This window comes from Mustela lutreola, chromosome 3 (genome assembly GCF_030435805.1).
Source record: "Mustela lutreola isolate mMusLut2 chromosome 3, mMusLut2.pri, whole genome shotgun sequence".
Classification (NCBI taxonomy): Eukaryota; Metazoa; Chordata; class Mammalia; order Carnivora; family Mustelidae; genus Mustela; species Mustela lutreola.
In genome coordinates, this window is record NC_081292.1 from 171,639,288 (window position 1) to 171,655,830 (window position 16,543).

Consider the following 16,543-nt stretch of genomic DNA (forward strand, 5'->3'; position numbering starts at 1 on the left):
CATTGATGGAGGAATGGATAAAGAAATCATGGTGCATACATACACATACAATGGAATATTACTCAGAAATAAAAAAGGGATGATATCTTGCCATTTGTGACCACACTGATGGACCTCAAGTGAAATAGGCCAAACAAAGAAAGCCAAGTACTGTTGGGTCTCTTATATGTGGAATCTTAGGGGAAAAAAAAACCTCAGAGATACAGACAGATAGTTGCCAGTGGAGGCGAGGCAAGGATACAGGAAAAGGGCAGAGAGTGAGTGGAGGGAGTCAAAAGGTTCCAATCAAAGAGTCTACATTAATCATATGTGCACTTGACTACAGGTAAATACAAAAAGGTAATTAAAAAGGAAAAGAAGATGACAGCAGCTGTTCACTGGCTGGATCTTTGGCCAAAATCACAAATATAGAAGCTGGGCTCTCAAAATGAGAGGAATGAGAGAATGCATTCAGAATGGAACACAACCAACATTTTCAAGCGAGCCACGTAACACATGGCCATGCCTCTATTTACCAATCCCATAATTCTAAAATACACTTAATTCAAAGAATATGTGCCCTGCCTCACTCTCTATCTCATTACGTACTTCCTACCTCATACTTCATGCCCAAGGAGACCTACGCTGCCTTCTTCCACACTGTTTCACCAATCATGTTTTCATCGGTGCCCACCTTCCCCACACCTCCTTCTCACACATAGCACTCATGTAATAGGCCCCAACTAGTCATCCTCCCATACCCACCAAAAAGTCACCTCCTCCAGGCTCCCAGTTCCTCCCAACACCCTCCCACATACCCCAGTAACACTTTCATTTGAGCACTTACCATCTATCCCTAAATCACTCATTCCCAAGACTGCCTGCCTTCCCTGGGCTGGGAGCTGGGAGAACAGAAAGCCAGTCTCATCCACCTTCGCCTTGGGAGCACCCAGGCGGCATACTCCTAACTGTGTACTGTTCCCAGCTCACTCCTCACAGCGGATGCTCAACAAACTTCTGCTGAGCCGAACCACTGACCTAGCTTGTAAAAGTATTCTTTAAACTATAAAGCGCTCAACAAATATTGTCTGGTGCTGTTTACTGGTTCCTTCTCAACTCTCGTCTCCATCACTTAGTGTCCATGTGCTCCCGGCAAACTCAACTATCAGCGCTCCTTACAGCAAAACCCTATTTTCCACTTTGGTCTTAGTAGTGCACACTGGTCTGTCTGCTCAGAAAGCTCTTTCTCTTATCGTCACTTGTTCCAACTGTACCAACTGGTTCAATACATCCCTTCAATTAAGCACTCCTAGACCAAATAAACAATTCCTAGACAACCCTAACTTTAAGTAATGGCTCCTTCCTCTCAAATCTCAGAGCACTTGCTCTGTCTTGTGGTGCTTAGCACCCCAAACTGCACTGTGAGTGTAAGAAGTGGGAAGCCCTGGGCCTGCTCTCGAGCCATGTCCCTCAAGCACACAATGCAGAATAAACAGTTTAATGAGCCAGGGGTTACTTCTGATTCCACACAGCCAAGGAATAGCTGCCCAATACGTTTTAAGCACCTGGATAAGTGTTCCTCTCTTCAAGCCTTCTGAGACATCCTCCTTGGACATGTAGGTTTCAAATACGCTCTTTTTCTTCCCTCGTATGGACTTGTTCTTTGACTTTTTGTCACCTGGCGAAGCACCAACACCATGTGGGCCAACCACAGAGGACACACCTAGAAACATGAGGCAGCAATCAACTCTTTCCTCAACCAAGCATCTCTGTATTTTTAAACTGGAGATATTTTACCTTTTTTTTTTTTTTTAATGTAGAAAGACTAATAAAAGAATGAAATGAACAGATAATAATTTCAAATAGTCACAAAAAGGAAAGAATAGGTAACAAGCATAAAATAAGGAAACGTGCATAAAATGTACATAAATGAGACTTAAGTTTTAAATCAGCACCACAACATGCAGAGAACATAATCTGAATAATGGGTTCAATATGCTTTGCTGTTTATAGACACAAACTTTTTAAAATAGGAATTATTGAAAGAGTGTCTCTTTTCTAGAGGAAACTAAACAGCTGTACTCAATATAATAAATTAAGAAAACAAGAAACCACACTTAATTCTAGAATAAATAACATGGAAGAATATTTAATAGGTCACCAAAAGAATTATGGTGGCCCTCAGCCCTAGACCCGCCCTATGCCTCCATTTCACTGTTATTTTATTTCAGGTCTCCAGTTGCTAGATGAGACTCCATTTTCCTTTTGCTACCTCTGGGGGTCCCCAAGGGCCGGAGGTTCAGCCTGAAGTCAGGATGGCTCATTACTGGTTCCAAGGTCACCTCTTCTCTCCAGATCCAAGGGGTCCTCCACTGCTCAGCTCAGAGTTCTTCCTGCCTTGAGTAGTTCAGTTGTCACAAGCTGAAACCAAAGAGAGACAGGTGACTGACGAGCACTTAACCTATGGTGTCCTCTGTGCTCTCAGAAATGTAGTACATGCATGATAAAAACATTGGCAGGGGGGCGGGGGGCTAACTGGCTCAGTTGGTTAAGCGGCTGCCTTCAGCTCGGGTCATGATCCCAGGGTCCTGCGATTGAGCCCTACATTAGGCTCCCTGCTCAGTGGCGAGTCTGATTCTCCCTCTCCCTCTGCCTGCTGCTCTGCCTACTTGTACTCTCTATCTCTGTCACAGATAAATAAAATCTTAAAAAAAAAAAAAAATTGTGGGAGGGAGGACCTCCTGTGTCCTTGTGTCACTCTCTCCTAGGCAGTTAGACAAGCACACCATCTGTCCTGAGTTTCTTTGTAATGTATCGCTAGCCTGCTTGTCTGGGCCACTTCAACTAAAAACCTCCACAAACAGGGCAATGAGGTGGGGATGAAAGAGCTCTGCAGTTCCATTCAGCTTCTGAAATGGGTAAGAGTGGGAGGAAATAGAATTTTGAAAAAAGGTATAAAGATCTGGGATCTCAAGGCTATAATGAAATAGGTACTAAACTAGGACTTAAAAGATACAGCACTTACTAAGTTTCGCATTGGGCAAAAGACATTTGTTGATAAACTAAGTAAATTAATTCCTTTGTAATTCATCAACAAAATCTAATTCGCAGCCACAACTGGATATCCAAAACTATGGAGGGAACCCAGGTGATTCACTAGCTTTCAAAAAATGGCAACACTGCAGTTAGGCATATATGTCCCTACTCCTACCTGACATCACTTCAAGCCAATCATCTGTCCGCAAGCTCAAGGCAGCTGCTTCTAAGGAATCTAAGGCAGCTGCCTGGATCAGTAGACTGGAGTCCAGGGCCGTGGAGCTGGCCGCTGGCCTTCCACCTGGATACTGAACACATCATCACAATTTCTACTTTCTACTCTCAGCTGGCCACCAGCCCAAGGATTCCAGCCTATACTTGCAAATTTCCAAAATCCTAGTGGGCAGGCTTCTTTCCCATAAAATGTATCAAGATGTCATTCTCAACACTAGCTTCCATTTCCTGTAAATTTCCCACATACACATACATCTTTCACTGAAATGATATAATTTTTCTCTAAAGTGAAATTAATACTTACTCAGGAAAAGAGAAACTACAACGACAAAGGGTAATAGGCCACATAGCAATACATGAAGAGATTCAGAGGTAAAGTGGAAAAAAAAAAAAAGGCAAAAAGGGAGAGAAACAGATGGTCTTAGATAAATAACAAAATAATGGGAAGGGTGCACACAGGAGGCCAGACTATCTGATGGTTTAATTCAGAAGGCATTCATCCACTTATTAACTCAACAAATACTTGGACAGTGTACTATACTAGGCACAGTGAAAAATACAAAAGCTAATTAGATTTCTAAAAATCATACCAATATAAAAATACAAGTTGGGAAGTGATAAGCAGTCTATTTTTTAAGTATGGGTAAATGTACCTATGATGGAAGAAAGAAAGTACCTGTGGGTCAGAAAATCTGAGAGAACTTCAGGAAAGCTGTGAAGGAAGAACTGAGAATGTGAGAAAAGCATGCTGCTGACAAAAGGAAACAAAAGTAGAGACACAAACAGAAAAACACAGGCAGGTTCTTACAACATTAATTCCATTTGGAGAGAGTCCAGCCTGTATGGAGGAGGTAGTGGCAAGGCAAATAAAACAAGTTGGAAGGGGATGCCTGGGTGGCTCAGTTGGTTAAGCAGCTGCCTTCGGCTCAGGTCATGATCCCAGCGTCCTGGGATCGAGTCCCACATCGGGCTCCTTGCTCAGCAGGGAGCCTGCTTCTCCCTCTGCCTCTGCCTGCATTCTGTCTGCCTGTGCTCGCTCTCTCCCCCTCTCTCTCTCTGATAAATAAATAAAATCTTAAAAACAAGTTGGAAGGTCTAGAAAACCAGCCCGCTTTTCAAAGGCAGTAAGGAATTTCTGAAGCATGAATGAGCAGAAGAGAAGAACGACAGATCAGAACTGTGTTTCAGGAAAAATGAACCTGGCACAGGAGTCAGTCATCTGGAATTGAGAAAGACAGTCGCAGCTGCACCTTAGGAAAGAAACAGAACAGACAGGAGAAAAAGAAAGGAAGGCCTGAACTAGAGTTGAGCAAGCACACACTGAAAAGAAGAAACCCATGACATGGTATTATTTATTACACTGGACAAATTGGCACCACATGGCAGGCAGGCAGATCTGGAATCTTTAGAGCAAGAAGGTAGGAAATGTTTGAGATTTCAAACAAGGAGACTGGAAGATTATAACATCACTGAGTTAAAGATAATGAATTCCACTTAGGGTGTTCCCTATCTCTATGTGAACATATACCTCTATGCATACCTGTACACATGGAAATGTGCCTCTATGAATACCTCTACCTCACGTCTTTGGAAACTGGAGCACAAGTTAGATATACTAGCCATCCACTTGCATAAAAATGGTAACCGAGAGTTTTCTAGAATGGATGAGACTGCCAAGAAAGGATGAGCTGTGGGGCGCCTGGGTGGCTCAGTGGGTTAAGCCGCTGCCTTCGGCTCAGGTCATGATCTCAGAGTCCTGGGATCGAGTCCCGCATCGGGCTCTCTGCTCAGCGGAGAGCCTGCTTCCCTCTCTCTCTCTCTTCCTGCCTCTCCATCTACTTGTGATTTCTCTCTGTCAAATAAATAAATAAAATCTTTAAAAAAAAAAAAAGAAAGGATGAGCTGATACAGAAGGAGCCCACAACAAAATCCAGGTTAGGACAACTTTTAGGAAATGCAAAGAAGAAGTAGAAAATATAACAAAGGAGCTAACAAAGATGTAGGAAAAGAACCAACAGAGTCAAATGTTAAGAAAACAAGATAGAAAATAACTTCCAGGGGCGCCTGGGTGGCTCAGTGGGTTAAGCCACTGCCTTCGGCTCAGGTCATGATCTCGGGGTCCTGGGATCAAGTCCCGCATGGGGCTCTCTGCTCAGCAGGGGGCCTGCTTCCCTTCATCTCTCTCTGACAGCCTCTCTGCCTGCTTGTGATCTCTCTCTCTGTCAAATAAATAAATAAAATCTTTAAAAAAAAAAAAAGAAAATAACTTCCAAAGGAGAACGAGTTAATGATCATGATTGACAACCACTACTGAGTAAGAATAGAATTCATGGCAACCAACATTAAGGGGACAAGCTGCAAGTGGGAAAAAGACAATACAAAACCAAAGGCCAGACATGGAAATGGATGCTTTGTATGAAGTCCTGATGCAGGCAAGAGCTCAAAACTATTAGTTAAGTGAAATGAAGACAAATCTCAACTCAAATGTCCCAAGATCAGCTGCATCTCTAACTTTCCTTCACAGCAAATACCACCCCACCCCCCAGATGGCGTGATTTATACCTACCTTGTCTCTCTAACTCAGGATTACAAGGGATTTTTGGTTGGGCTCATTTTTATAACCACAGTGACTCCTATAGTTCCTGGGGTGGAATACGTATTCATTATTCACTTCTTAAATGAGTAGATGAGTTTATTTTCATGAATAAGCAGTTTTTCATTTCAAGTTTTTTTTCAGTTCTTTTCAGTTTTTGTTTTCAAAAATGAGCAGAGCAGGATCATTCAGAGAAACTACATTAAAAACAAGTCAGCAGGATATGAGGAGTCGAGATGGCAGAGAAGTAGCAGGCTGAGACTACTTCAGGTAGCAGGAGATCAGCTAGATAGCTTATCTAAAGATTGCAAACACCTACAAATGCAACGGGAGATCGAAGAGAAGAAGAATAACAATTCTAGAAACAGAAAATCAACCACTTTCTGAAAGGCAGGACTGGCGGAGAAGTGAATCCAAAGCTAAGAGAAGATGGGGGGGGGGGGGTGGCCAGCTCCCGGCAAGCGGCGGAGCAACGGAACACAGAATCAGGACTTTTAAAAGTCTGTTGTGCTGAGGGACATCGCTCCAGAGGCTAAACCAGGGTGAAGTCCACGCAGGGTCAGCGTGGCCTCAGGTCCCGCAGGGTCACAGAAGGATCGGGGGTGTCTGAGTGTCACAGAGCTTGCAGGTATTAGAACGGGGAAGCCGGCTACAGAGACAGAGCCGAGGACAGGGTTACCTTGAGCGGTCACAGGCTTGGTGAGCTTGGAACACGGCCGGAGGCCAGGGAGACAGGAGTAAATGGGTGCTGTTCTCTGAGGGTGCACTGAGGAATGGGGGCCCGAGCTCTCGGCTCCTCCGGACTGGAGACTGGGAGACTGCCATTTTCATTCCCGACCTTCGGAACTCTACGGGAAGCGCTCAGGGAACAAAAGTTCCCAAAAGCAAAACCAAGCAGACTACTCAGCCCGGCCCCTGGTAAGGATGGTGCAATTCCGCCTGGGGCAAAGACACTTGTGAATCACTACAACAGGCCCCTCCTCCAGAAGTGCCATTGTATTGCCTGTAAGATGACTGTTACTTGGTCCAGCCAGGACCAAGTTTACCTACCAAGGAGTGCGGTTTCAATACCAAAGAGAGGAGCGGAATTCCAGAGGAGGAGAAAGCAAAGCCCGGAACTCATGGCTTTCTCCCCATGATTCTTTAGTCTTGCAGTTAATTTAATTATTTTTTCAATTTTTTTTCTCTCTTCTTCTGCTAAATTTTTTAAACTTTTACCCTTTTCTTTTTTTTAAACATTTTTAACTAGTTTATCTAATATATACATATTTTTTCTTTTTTATATTTTTCTTTATTTGTTTTCTTTTTTTAATTGTGGTGTTTTTTTTTTTTTTTCCTTTCTGAACCTCTTTTTATCCCCTTTCTCCCCCCTCACAATTTGGGATCTCTTCTGATTTGGTTAAAGCATATTTTCCTGGGGTCTTTGCCACCCTTTTAGTATTTTGCTTGCTCCTTCATATACTCTTATCTGGACAAAATGACAAGGCGGAAAAATTCACCACAAAAAAACAAGAGGCAGTACCAAAGGCTAGGGACTTAATCAATGCAGATATTGGTAATATGTCAGATCTAGAGTTCAGAATGACAATTCTCAAGGTTCTAGCCGGGCTCAAAAAAAGGCATGGAAGATATTAGAGAAACCCTCTCGGGAGATATAAAAGCCCTTTTGGGAGAAATAAAAGAATTAAAATCTAACCAAGTTGAAATTAAAAAAGCTATTAATGAGGTGCAATCAAAAATGCAGGCTCTTGCCTACTTGTGATCTCTCTGTCAAATAAAAAAATAAATAAACCTTAAAAAAAAATGCAGGCTCTGCTAAGATAAATGAGACAGAAGAAAGAATTAGCGATATAGAAGACCAAATGACAGAGAATAAAGAAGTTGAGCAAAAGAGGGACAAACAGCTACTGGACCACAAGGGGAGAATTTGAGAGATAAGTGACACCCTAAGACAAAACAACATTAGAATAACTGGGATTCCAGAAGTAGAAGAAAGAGAGAGGGGAGCAGAAAGTATATGGGAGAGAATTTCCCCAATATGGCAAAGGGAACAAGCATCAAAATCCAGGAGGTGCAGAGAAACCCCCTCAAAATCAATAAGAATAGGTCCACACCCCGTCACCTAATAGTAAAATTTACAAGTCTTAGTGACAAAGAGAAAATCCTTAAAGCAGTCCAGGAAAAGAAGTCTGTAACATACAATGGTAAAAATATTAGATTGGCAGCAGACTTATCCACAGAGACCTGGCAGGCCAGAAAGAGCTGGCATGATATATTCAGAGCACTAAACGAGAAAAACATGCAGCCAAGAATACTATATCCAGCTAGGCTATCATTGAAAATAGAAGGAGAGATTAAAAGCTTCCAGGACAAACAAAAACTGAAAGAATTTGCAAACACCAAACCAGCTCTACAGGAAATATTGAAAGGGGTCCTCTAAGCAAAGAGAGAGCCTAAAAGTAGTACAGCAGAAAGGAACAGAGACAATATACAGTAACAGTCATCTTACAGGCAATACAATGGCACTAAATTCATATCTCTCAATAGTTACCCTGAATGTTAATGGGCTAAATGCCCCAATCAAAAGACACAGTGTATCAGAATGGATAAAAAAACAAAACCCATCTCTATGTTGCCTACAAGAAATTCATTTTAAATCCGAAGACACCTCCAAATTTAAAGTGAGGGGGTGGAAAACAATTTACCATGCTAATGGACATCAGAAGAAAGCAGAAGTGGCAATCCTTATATCAGAACAATTAGATTTTAACCCAAAGACTATAATAAGAGATGAGGAAGGACACTATATCATACTCAAAGGATCTATCCAACAAGAAGATCTAACAATTTTAAATATCTATGCCCCTAACGTGGGAGCAGCCAACTATATAAACCAATTAATAACAAAATCAAAGAAACACATCAACAATAATACAATAATAGTAGGGAACTTTAACACTCCTCTCACTGAAATGGACAGATCATCCAAGCAAAAGATCAACAAGGAAATGAAGGCCTTAAATGACACACTGGACCAGATGGACATCACAGATATATTCAGAACATTTCATCCCAAAGCAACAGAATACACATTCTTCTCTAGTGCACATGAAACATTTTCCATCCTCGGTCCTAAATCAGGTCTCAACCGGTATCAAAAGATTTGGATCATTCCCTGCATATTTTCAGACCACAATGCTCTGAAGCTAGAACTCAATCACAAGAGGAAATTTGGAAAGGACCCAAATACATGGAGACTAAACAGCATCCTTCTAAAGAATGAATGGGTCAACCAGGAAATTAAGAATTGAAAAAATTCATGGAAACAAATGATAATGAAAACACAATGGTTCAAAGCCTGTGGGACACAACAAAGGCAGTCCTGAGAGGAAAATATATAGTAGTACAATCCTTTCTCAAGAAACAAGAAAGGTCTCAGGTACACAACCTAACCCTACACCTAAAGGAGCCTCAGAGAAAGAACAAGAAAGAAACCCTAAACCCAGCAGGAGAAGAGAAATAATAAAGATCAGAGCAGAAATCAATGAAATAAAAACCAAAAAAAACCCCAATAGAACAAATCAACAAAACTAGGAGCTGGTTCTTTGAAAGAATTAATAAGATTGATAAGCCCCTGGCCAGACTTATCCAAAAGAAAAGGGAAAGGACCCAAATAAATAAAATCATGAATGAAAAAGGAGAGATGACAACTAGCACTAAAGAAATACAGATAATTATAAGAACATACTAAGAGCAACTCTATGCCAACAAATTTGACAATCTGGAAGAAATGGATGCATTCCTAGAGACATATAAACTACAACAACTGAACCAGGAAGAAAGAGAAAATCTGAACAGACCCATAACAAGTAAGGAGATTGAAACAGTCATCAAAAATCTCCAAACAAAGGCACCTGGGTGGCTCAGTGGGTTAAGCCGCTGCCTTCGGCTCAGGTCATGATCTCAGGGTCCTGGGATCGAGTCCAGCATCAGGCTCTCTGCTCAGCAGGGAGCCTGCTTCCTCCTCTCTCTCTCTCTCTGCCTACTTGTAATCTCTCTCTGTCAAATAAATAAATAAAATCTTAAAAAAAAAAAAATCTCCAAACAAACAAAAGCCCAGGGCCAGACGGCTTCCCAGGGAAATTCTACCAAACATTTAAAGAAGAATTCCTATTCTCCTGAAACTGTTCCAGAAAATAGAAATGGAAGGAAAACTTCCAAACTCATTTTATGAGGCCAGCATCACCTTGATCCCAAAACCAGACAAGAATCCCATCAAAAAAGAGAACCACAGACCAATATCCTTGATGAACACAGATGCAAAAATTCTCACCAAAATACTAGCCAATAGGATTCAACAGTACCTTAAAAGGATTATTCACCATGACCTAGTGGGATTTATTCCAGGGCTGCAAGGTTGGTTCAACATCCACAAATCAATCAATCAATGTGATACAACACATTAATAAAAGAAAGAACAAGAACCATATAATACTCTCAATAGATGCTGAAAAAGCATTTGACAAAGTACAGCATCCCTCCCTGATCAAAACTCTTCAAAGAGTAGGGACAGAGGGCACATACCTCAATATCATCAAAGCCATCTATGAAAAACCCACCACAAATATCATTCTCAATGGAGAAAAACTGAAAGCCTTTCCGCTAAGGTCAGGAACATGGCAGGGATGTCCATTATCACCACTGCTATTCAACATAGTACTAGAAGTCCTAGCCTCAGCAATCAGAAAACAAAAGGAAATTTACGGCATCCAAATCAGCAAAGAAGTCAAACTATTACTCTTCGCAGATGATATGATACTATATGTGGAAAACCCAAAAGACTCCACTCCAAAACTGCTAGAACTTGTACAGGAATTCAGCAAAGTGTCAGGATATAAAATCAATGCACAGAAGTCAGTTGCATTTCTCTACACCAACAACAAGACAGAAGAAAGAGAAATTAAGGAGTCAATCCCATTTACAATTGTACCCAAAACTATAAGATACCTAGGAATAAACCTAACCAAAGAGGCTAAGAATCTATACTCAGAAAACTATAAAGTACTCATGAAAGAAATTGAGGAAGACACAAAGAAATGGAAAAATGTTCCATGCTCCTGGATTGGAAGAATAAATATTGTGAAAATGTCTATGCTACCTAAAGCAATCTACACATTTAATGCAATTCCTATCAAAATACCATCCATTTTTTCCAAAGAAATGGAACAAATAATCCTAAAATTTAGATGGAACCAGAAAAGACCTCAAATAGCCAAAGGAATATTGAAAAAGAAAGCCAAAGTTGGTGGCATCACAATTCCGGACTTCAAGCTCTATTACAAAGCTGTCATCATCAAGACAGCATGGTACTGGCACAAAAACAGACACATAGATCAATGGAACAGAATAGAGAGCCCAGAAATAGACCCTCAACTCTATGGTCAACTAATTTTCAACAAAGCAGAAAAGAATGTCCAATGGAAAAAAGACAGCCTCTTTAATAAATGGTGTTGGGAAAATTGGACAGCCACATGCAGAAAAATGAAATTGGATGATTTCCTTACACCACACACGAAAATAGACTCAAAATGGATGAAGGACCTCAATGTGAGAAAGAAATCCATCAAAATCCTTGAGGAGAACACAGGCAGCAACCTCTTCGACCTCAGATGCAGCAACTTCTTCCTAGGAACATCGCCAAAGGCAAGGGAAGCAAGGGCAAAAATGAACTATTGGGATTTTATCAAGATCAAAAGCTTTTGCACAGCAAAGGAAAGAGTTAACAAAACCAAAAGACAACTGACAGAATGGGAGAAGATATTTGCAAACGACATATCAGATAAAGGACTAGTGTCCAAAATCTATAAAGAACTTATCAAACTCAACACTCAAAGAACAAATAATCCAAACAAGAAATGGGCAGAAGACATGAACAGACATTTCTGCAAAGAAGACATCCAGATGGCCAACAGACACATGAAAAAGTGCTCCATATCACTCGGCATCAGGGAAATACAAATCAAAACCACAATGAGATAATCACCTCACACCAGTCAGAATGGCTAAAATTAACAAGTCGGGAAATGACAGATGCTGGCAAGGATGCGGAGAAAGAGGAATCCTCCTACACTGTTGGTGGGAATGCAAGCTGGTGCAATCACTCTGGAAAACAGCATGGAAGTTCCTCAAAATGTTGAAAATAGAACTACCCTCTGACCCAGCAATTACACTACTGGGTATTTACCCTAAAGATACAAACGTAGTGATCTGAGGGGGCACATGCACCCGAATGTTTATAGCAGCAATGTCTACAATAGCCAAGCTATGGAAAGAACCGAGATGTCCATCAACAGATGAATGGATAAAGAAGATGTGGCATATATACACAATGGAATACTATGCAGCCATCAAAAGAAATGAAATCTTGCCCTTTGTGATGACGTAGATGGAACTAGAGGGTATCATGCTTTGCGAAATAAGTCAATCAGAGAAGAACAACTATCATATGATCTCCCTGATATGAGGAAGTGGAAATGCAACATGGGGGGTTAAGGAGGTAGGAGAAGAATAAATGAAACAAGATGGGATTGGGAGGGAGACAAACCATAAGTGACTCTTAATCTCACAAAACAAACTGTGGGTTGCTGGGGAGAGAGAGGTTGGGAGAAGGGGGGTGGGGTTATGGACATTGGGGAGGGTATGTGCTATGGTGAGTGCTGTGAAGTGTGTAAACCTGGCGATTCACAGACCTGTACCCCTGGGGATAAAAATATATGTTTACAAAAATTTTTTAAAAAAGTCAGCAAAGAATAGGAAAAGAACACAGGACCCAGGAAACAAAGTTGAAAAGAGTAAGCCAAATAGCTGGGCAGAAAATAAGCTTGCCTCTGGGTATCAAAGTACTAGAAGGAGAAGGAATGATTCCAAACAGAGAAGATACTAAGCAGAGTATGAATGAACAAGAACCTTCCCAACAACATAGGTCGAAAGGCTCACTAACCCAGGAGAAATCCTGGGCACCCCTACCTTAACACACTGAAAGGACAAGTCAATTTCTAATCCTCACCAGTGAGGGACACTGATGTATTGCCCAAATGCCCACTAATTCCCAGAGAGGGTGTCTTATCACGGAAATAGCTGTATATTCTAAAGAGATGGGCTGGGGTTAGGATGAACAGGCAGTAATGATCAACAGTGCCCCGTGGTACAAAAACGCAGAAACGAGGTGGAATGGGGGGATAGGCACTAGACTTGAGAAGGAGTAAATCTGAAGAAACAATGGAGCGGTGTCTTAAGACCCTTTATATTCCCCAAACCTGGCACAATGATACTGCAGAGTGGATGTGCCCAAAAATTTGAATAAATGAAGTCTATTTAGAGCAGAAACAGCTTATAATGAATACTCACTAATGAGAAATTTAAGCAGAAGAGCCAGGACTATGGTAAGGCATGCCACGCACCTAGGATGCAAAATTTATAAAGGCAAAATCATGCCAGTACCAACCCCACACCCTGCACTTGCAGGACTTGGAGAGAGACTTGTGAAATGTTCATCCCCTAGGCATCTTATTCGCCTTAACCTCTATCTCGGCCCTGATAAGAAACAAAAGTTATGAACCCGGGCAGTAAAAAAAAAACACAAGGAGATAAAATTGAAAGAAAAGTTTAAAGAGAGAAAATGTTGAGCCTATTCAGAAGGTAAGATGGAGCCAACAGAAAGCATGACACAGTAAAACAAATGAAAGAATGCACTATTGATGGAATAGACTTTTTAAAAGTTAAAATAAACCTCACACTGAGGCAGGAGCAAGAGGGCAGAGGAGTAGGAAACCTAAACTTCATCTAATCCCAGGAATTCAGCTTGGTAGTTATCAAACCATTCTGAACACATACAAACTCAACAGGAGATCAAAGAAAAGAATAGCAGCAATTCTGTGAACAAAAAGCGACCACCTTCTGGAATGTAGGATATGTGAGGAAGTGAATCCAAGGTGATATATGGGAAGATGGGGGTGGGAGGAGGGCAGCAGAGCACAAAATAAGAACTTTTAGAAGTCTGCTCCACAGAGGAATGTTGCTCCAGTGGTTAAGAGGGGGGTGGAATCCTCACTGGGTCAGTGTGGTCTCAGGACCCCTGGGGTCACAGAAAGACCAGGGGTGCCTGAGAGTGGCAGAGCTCCCAGGTATTGGAGCAGGGAAGCCAGCTGCGAAGACAGCAGCTTGGGGTTGCCATAAACTAATTTCCAGCACAGTCACACACCACTGCTCTTCAAGCAGGGACCCCACAAGTGGCAGATCCGGGGAGACCCCCCCCCCTTCCTCCACTGAGAGGAGCAGCATGGGAGCACACTGCAAGAATCAGCTGAGTTTCTAGATTCCAAACAGGGCCATCTGCTGGAGATAGAAACCCTGGGTCACAGGCCAGGTGAGCACAAAGTGCAGCTGGAGACCAGGGCAACAGAGGAGTGACTGACTGCTTTTCTCAGAGGGCTCACTGAATGGGGGGGCCCTGAGCTCTCAGCTCCTCCAGAGTCAGAGATTGGGAGAGGCAGCCATTTTCATTCTCTTCCTCCAAAGCTGTAGGGAAAGCTTTCTAGGAACAAAAGCTATCTAGAGCTAACTGAAGCAGATTACTTAGCCTAGCCCCTGGCAAGGGTGTGCAGTTCCACCTCCAGCAAAGACATTTGAGAATCACTAAAACTGGCCCCTCCCACAGAAGATCAGCAAGAACATCCAGCCAAGACCAAGTTTACCAATCAATGAGAACTCCAAAACTCTAACACTACAGGAATACAGCACATAGACTTCATGGCTTTTTCCCATAATTCAAAGTAAAATTTTTAAATTTTTCTTTATTTTTTTCTTTTTCAATTTTCTTTTTTAATTTTCCTCTTTCCTATTTTAACCAACATCTTATCTATTCCTGTTCAAAAATGGAGGCTCTTACTGCTAGGACAAATGAGGCAAAAGAGAGAATTAGTGATATAGAAGACCAAATAATGGAGAATAAGGAAGCTGAGAAAAAGGGAGATAAATAATTACTGGATCACGAGGGAAGAATTCAAGAGATAAGTGATACCTTACGATGAAACAATATTAGAAAAACTGGGATCCCAGAAGAAGAAGAAAAAGGAAGCAAAAGGTATATTGGAGCAAATTATAGCACAGAACTTCCCTGATTTAGGGAAGGAAACAGGTATCAAAATCCAGTAAACACAGAGAAGCCTCCTCAAAATCAATAAAAAATAGGTCAACACCCTGTCATCTAAGAGTAAAACTTAAAATCTCAGAGACAAAAATAAAATCCTGAAAGCAGCTCAAGACAAGAGGTCTGTAACCTACAATGGTGGAAATATTAGATTGGCGGCAGACCTAGCTACAGAGACTTGGCAAGCCAGAAAGGACTGGCATTGATATATTCAGAGCACTAAACAAGAAAAATATGCAGCCAAGAATACTATAACCAGCTAGGCTGTCATTGAAAATAGAAGGAAAAATAAAAAGCTTCCAGGACACACAAAAACTAGAAGAATTTGCAAACACCAAATCAGCCCTAAAGAAATTACTGAAAGGAGTCCTCTAAGCAAAGAAAGAGCCTAAAAATAACATAGACCAGAAAGGAACAGAGACAATATACAGTAAGAGTCACCCAACAGGCAATACAATGGCACTAAATTCATATCTCTCAATAGTTACCCTGAATGTAAATGGGCTACATGCCCCAATCAAAAGACACAGGGTATCAGAATGGATAAATAAACAAAACCCATCAATAAGCTGTCTACAAGAAACTCATTTTAGACCCAAAGACACCTCCAGACTTAAAGTGAGGGGGTGGAAAACAATTTACCATGCTAATGGACATCAAAAGAAAGCTGGGGTGACAATCCTTATATCAGATCAATTAGATTTTAACCCAAAGACTATAATAAGAGATGAGGAAGGACACTATATCACACTTAAAGGGTCTGTCCAATAAGAAGACCTAACAATTTTAAGTATCTATGCCCCTAACACGTGAGCAGCCAATTATATAAATCAATTAATAACAAAATCAAAGAAACATATTGACAATAATACAATAATAGTAGGAGACTTTTAACACCCCCCTCACTGAAATGGACAGATCATCTAAGCAAAAGATCAACAAGGAAATAAAGGCTTTAAATGACACAGTGGACCAGATGGACATCACAGATATATTCAAAATATTCCATCTCAAAGCAACAGAATACACATTCTTTTCTAGTACACATGGAACATTCTCCAGAAGAGATCCCATCCTAGGTCACAAATCAGGTTTCAACCAGTACCAAAATACTGCGATCATTCCCTGTATATTTTCAGACCACAATGCTTTGAAACTAGAACTCAACCACAAGAGGAAAGTTGAAAGTGAAACTCAAACACATGGAAGCTAAAGAGCATCGTACTAAAGAATGAATAGATCAACCAGGAAATTAAAGAAGAATTTTTAAAAATCATGGAAATAAATGAAAATGAAAATACAACTGTTCAAAATCATTGGGATGCAGCAAAGGCAGTCCTAAGAGAAAAGCATATACCAATAAAGCCCTTCTCAAGAAACAAGAAGGGTCTCAAATACACGACCTAACCCTACATCTAAAGAAGCTAGAGAAAGAACAGCAAATAAAGCCTAAACCCAACAGGAGAAGAGAAATAATAAATATAGAACAGAAA

At 41.1% G+C, this 16,543-nt stretch overlaps 1 protein-coding gene across 2 annotated transcripts in view; it reads right to left on the minus strand.

Annotated features, from left to right (window-relative positions):
- Positions 1-16,543, minus strand: part of DIS3L2 (DIS3 like 3'-5' exoribonuclease 2) — a 366,764-nt gene that overhangs the window by 303,162 nt on the left and 47,059 nt on the right. The window contains exons 2-3 of one of the 2 annotated variants that reach the window (XM_059167711.1): positions 2,322-2,400; positions 1,545-1,702 (exon numbers count right to left, since the gene is read on the minus strand). In XM_059167711.1, coding sequence (XP_059023694.1) covers positions 1,545-1,595 — 51 coding nt within the window. In that variant the 5' untranslated portion in view covers positions 1,596-1,702; positions 2,322-2,400. Of the gene's footprint in view, positions 1-1,544; positions 1,703-2,251; positions 2,401-16,543 lie in introns of both variants that reach the window. The other variant, XM_059167710.1, reaches the window with a different exon arrangement.